Raw genomic sequence first — 5,422 nt, forward strand, 5'->3', positions numbered from 1 at the left:
ATGTCCCGCTGTCCTCATACATGTCCTGTACCAGTCTTAACATGTCCTACTGTCATCATACATGTCCTGTACCAGTCTAACATGTCCTGCTGTCCTGTCAGATGCTTTTCCTAAATCCACAAAGACACAAAGTTCTTTCTGACCCTCTCTACAAACCAAGAAGACCAGACTTATTCTCTAATGTTTGTTTACTTTTCAGCACGTGTGCCATCATGTTTTATTGTAAACATATTTTTGTAAACATTGTTTTCTAAATCAGAGTTTTTAATTTACTCATTTGCATCAGTCATGATCAGGGATGATCGTTAGATCATTTAATTGTCTTCTAAAGTATAACTAACTGTGGCCTCAGCAAAGAACAACACGTTGGCTAGAAAAACTTGGTTTGATTTCATTTTTTTTAAAGAATTGACTGATAAGTTTTAGTTTCTTTGTCCAAACTAAACCTAATCATTAAACACAGAATTTGTGTTCAAATAACATTTCCCATGAAAAAGGCAAAGAAGAAGTCATGATGGCAGTGACTGTAGCTTTAAGCCCTGCGGTGTTCCTCAGGTGAACTGACCCGGTTGTTTCCCGTTTGGTCCTTGTAATAGATCCAGTTGAGTTTCTCGTCCAGCCGGTACTGAACGCTGTACTTGGTGACCCACTCGTCAGCGTCGCAGCGGCCCTGAGTCAAGATCCCCGACACCACCGTCACCTCCTGCAGGTCGATCTGCAGCCACTGACTGTTGTCCTGAAACTTGGAGAGCCACGCACACCTGCAGCACACACACACACACACACACACACACAGACACACACACTTGACTTGGCACAGGTTGACTGAGTAAATTTTCTTTCTTGGACCAGAACATACGGCAACAAGGACCATATCGAGCCCGCGGACCTTAAGTTTAACTCTTGGTGTCCTTTGAGGCTTACTTTTTAATGTGTGTTTCAGTTTGTCTTATAAATGGACCTGTCTGGTTATTACCAACAGAATGAAAGAGAAAGAAGCACAGATGTTGCACAGATGTTGATTTTAATCTTGTTAAAATTCAGAGATTGTTTTTTTAAATCATGTTGAAGGACGAAACATCTGAACAGATCTTTGATATGAACATTTCTAATGAGGACAAAAAGATTCAGTCGTATCATCTGGACCAGTTTCTTTAAGTGAGAAACGTTTCGTCCCCCATCCAGAGGACTTCATCAGTCTACAGGACATATCTGGTTTGGCAGGCCGTATTTGGATGTGGGACGAAACATTTCTCACTTAAAGAAACTGTTCCAGATGACACGATTTAACTTTTTTTGTTTTTATCTGGATTACAAACCTTTTTTTCTGGATTTTGTTTTTATCTGAGATTACAAACCTTTTTTTCTATCGAGAACATTTTCTGTTATTTCTCACATTTTTATCTCTGTAAGCCCAGCCATGTTGTTGTGTGTCTCTTATTGTTCCTCCATGTATATTTATTTATTTATTTGTTTATTTATGTTTGTCACAAATTGTCAGTAAAAGCAACTTTTATTCCCGTTGGGTGTGAAAACAAACAGACGTGCAGACGTTTGATTCTCGTCATGTGGATGAAATCAAAGTCTGAGCTGAGTTTTTCCAGCCTGGACGTACCCGAAGCCCTGGTTGTTGAGCCTGGCCTTACTCGGGAGCCATGAGGAGAACCAGCCAGTGTACTGGTCCTGGTTGGAGCAGGAGATCTGGTCTGAGTCCACGGATCCTGCCTCGAATCCAAGAGGCTTGTGATACGGACACTCTGCGGGGAAACAAGTTCAGACAAACGTTACGGTTTCCTGAGTGGGACGGACGGATTTTAAAGTCTCCACGTCACAAACAGGACCAGAAAATACCACAGAGCCCATTTGGACTCTGAACTCATCCATCAGCCCCCCTCCAGTTCTGAAGGCCCCCGCAGCCTAACTGTGACCCACATCCCGTCCTAAAAGCCCGCAGCTAATCCCGCCGTGAGGGATCAGAGAGGCCCATTAGAACCAGACAGATGGCGGCCATCTTCTCTCCGTGTCGCTCTCGGGTATTGACCTACACTGGTTTTAAAAAACGGGCTTCATCAGAACCTGTAGGCTCCGTGCAACAGGAAGTGTAGCGATCCACACGCCGGTCGACCAACGGCCTTCTCTGAGGCGTTTTATAATCCGAACTAGACGGACCCTCCAGACCCGCTTTTCTTTGGTGTTTGATCCCGGCAGAGTGAGGGCGATGATCGTCTGGAGTGTTTCGCTAGTTTATTTCACAGAAACATAAAAGTTTTATAAAAATGAAGTTGCCATGGACGCAGCTGCTCTTTGGTTTGTTTACTACAGCGTTAAGATCAGGAATAAGTTGCGTCCGGTTTAATCCCCGTATGACGCCGCTCACCGCTGAAACGTCTTCGTGAGTCGAAACAGCAGGATTATGTAACGGCACCTGAGCCGGTCAAGACAGAGGCTGAGCCCGCTTCTGGTTCTGCTGTTCAAAGCGGGGTTTTCCTCTCCACCGTCACCAATGTGCTGCGCAGGATGGAAAGTTGTGACAAAGTGATTTGATGCAATCTGCAGCTTCCTTGGATAAAATATCCATCCATCATCTTTACCCGCTTCTTCCTTTCCAGGTCATGGGGTCACTGCTGCCCATGTCAGAGAGGCGAGATCAATGTGCGAGAGGTGGGGGACGCCCTGGACAGGTCTCCTGTCCATCACAGGGACAAACAAAACAAACAGCCATTCACTCTCTCACCTAGGGACAATTTAGAGTCACCAATCAGCCTAACATGCATGTTTTTGGTCTGTGGGAGGAAACCGGAGTACCTGGAGAAAACCCACGCATGTACAGAGAGAACATGCAAACTCCACCCAGAAAGGCCTCCGGACCAGGATTTGAACTGGCAACCTTCTCGCTTGAGAGGCAGCAGCTCTACCAACTGAGCCACAGTGCCGCTCTTAGATAAAATAACTTTTATTCCTGATGTTTGTGAGTGTTTTTCTGTCCTGAGAGGACGTTTGTTGTGAACCGGTGCTGAACTCCGTTGAACTGAATAATTGTGACTGGATGTGCACCGCTCGCTGACTTGCATGCAAAATTAGTAAGTAGAGCTCAAAGTATGTTTTAGGGAAGAGTCCCAGCTACTACCACGCCCAGCTTTAGCCCAACATCTGTAAAAAAAGGACTCTGGTGGAGGTGGCTGATGAAAACCCGGGAGCTGAGTTGTGCTCAGGTGTGTAAACGTGACTCTGGATCCTCCGCAGGTCGGCGTCGTGGTGATGACTGGGTTCTGTGATGAAGATGATGATGATGTGAGTCTACCAGGACTCCTCGTGTTCTGACACCCTGATCATCTGCTGGACTCCTGGCTCTGGTTTCCACAGAGTTCGTGCCTCAGCTGATTCACACTCACTTTGTTAGTTTTTGTTAAATCTGACAGGATTCAGATCCGATGGGTGGACTTCAGGGTTTTTGGTGCATCCAGGCTGCCAGAGTCTCATCTTGATTTGTCCGTCTGTTTATTTGCAAACGTAAGAGATTTGAGTGAAATCTGATGAAGTGAAACCTCCTGACCTCCTCAGTGGAACATCTCTTCCTTTTTAAAGACACTGACTGGAAGCTGAGTGCTTCAGCCATCGGACCGTTGTGATTCTGCAGCTCCATCTGCTTCACCTCCTCTGAGTCCACCCGGAGGAGCGAGTCCACCCTGCGGAGTCCAATCTGGAAGCACCGAGCTTCTTTTCAAACACAAAAACTGCTCGTCTGTCTGCGTTTTACAGCCGACAGTGAAGAAACAATGAAGAGGAGCTTCGTTTTGCCTCAGATTTAGCTTTATAGCATCATTATTATTAATCATATTATTATTATTATTGTTGATATTTTTATTAATAATAATAACAATTGTTAGAAAGCAGTAGTGATGGTTGACTGGGTGAGGACTTGCTGTCTTCAGTAGGTTGGTCACAGATTCGTAGTTTGTCTCTCAGCAGGAGTTTAAGTTTCAAATCGAAGCTCCTGAGCTGCTTTTTATTGTTGAAGATGTTTTTTTCTCAGTTCAAGCTGCAAGAACTGAATCTTTTCCATCACTCTGTGTGTGCACAAAATATCTTTATATTTACATTTCCTACACACCAAGACAACTAAAACCTGCGATCAACTCACCGGGCATGCAGTCCAATCCTCTCACTGTGGACCCGCCAGCACCCAGGAAGGAAACCTCTGTGGGAGACTCTCCTCCATCGCAGTCACATTTACAGGACTTCCCGCTCCACGCCTCCGACACACCGGCCTGAACGACACGGATAAACCCCAAGATTCAAAGATATTTCAAAACCTTTTCAGAGTGGATGAGCAGAACAACTAAAAACAAACCATCAGCTGAAAACAGGGCCTGAAATGATCCAAACAGAAGCTAAAACAAGCAAAACAGTAGCTAAAGGAGGCAAAGCATGCTCACGAGTTAAACAAAAACAGAATTTATCACAAGAGAAGCAAAAGCTACAAGTATTAAAACAGCAGCTAAAAGAAGCAAAACAGATGCTATTTAAAATAAAACGGTAGCTAAAAGCTCAAAGGATTTAGTTTATAGCTCAAAGAAGCAAAACAGTAGCTAAAATTTGAAAATATCAGAATGATTAAGAACTGTACTGAAGTGGTAGCTAAAAGAAGCCAAAAATATCCCACAACTGAAGTTGATTTCAAAGAGGAAAATGTTTTTAAAGGAACTGAAAGATCTCTATGTATTTTGTTTTGGGGGGATTTTATTTTAAATAAAGTTAAGTCTTTTGAAAAATATAAAGTATATTCTATAGTATAAAGTATATATAATATAAAGTATATTCTATAATATAAAGTATATTCTATATTAAAAAGTATAAAGCATATTCTATAATATAAAGTATATTCTATATTATGAAGTATAAAGTATATTCTATAATATAAAGTATAAAGTACATTCTATAATATAAAGTATAAAGTATATTCTATAATATAAAGTATAAAGTATATTCTATAATATAAAGTATATTCTATAATATAAAGTATAAAGTACATTCTATAATATAAAGTATAAAGTATATTCTATAATATAAAGTATAAAGTATATTCTGTAATATAAAGTATAAAGTATATTCTATAATATAAAGTATATTCTGTATTATAAAGTATAAAGTATATTCTATAATATAAAGTATGAAGTATATTCTATAATATAAAGTATATTCTACAATATAAAGTATAAAGTATATTTTATAATATAAAGTATAAAGTATATTCTATAATATAAAGTATAAAGTATATTCTATAATATAAAGTATAAAGTATATTATATAATATAAAGTATATTCTATAATATAAAGTATATTCTATAATATAAAGTATAAAGTATATTCTGTATTATAAAGTATATTCTATAATATAAAGTATAAAGTATATTCTATAATA

The 5,422-nt window shown here is 40.2% G+C and overlaps 1 protein-coding gene across 1 annotated transcript in view; it reads right to left on the reverse strand.

The window, feature by feature from the left end:
* rs1a (retinoschisin 1a) overlaps positions 1–5,422 on the reverse strand; it is an 8,369-nt gene that overhangs the window by 1,816 nt on the left and 1,131 nt on the right. The window contains exons 3-5 of the mRNA XM_037690280.1: positions 4,142–4,268; positions 1,616–1,757; positions 566–761 (exon numbers count right to left, since the gene is read on the reverse strand). Of these exons, the coding sequence (XP_037546208.1) occupies positions 566–761; positions 1,616–1,757; positions 4,142–4,268 (465 nt within the window). The remainder of the gene's footprint in view (positions 1–565; positions 762–1,615; positions 1,758–4,141; positions 4,269–5,422) is intronic.

Source organism: Nematolebias whitei, chromosome 2, assembly GCF_014905685.2.
Source record: "Nematolebias whitei isolate Nwh7 chromosome 2, NemWhi1, whole genome shotgun sequence".
In the NCBI taxonomy this organism is placed as follows: Eukaryota; Metazoa; Chordata; class Actinopteri; order Cyprinodontiformes; family Rivulidae; genus Nematolebias; species Nematolebias whitei.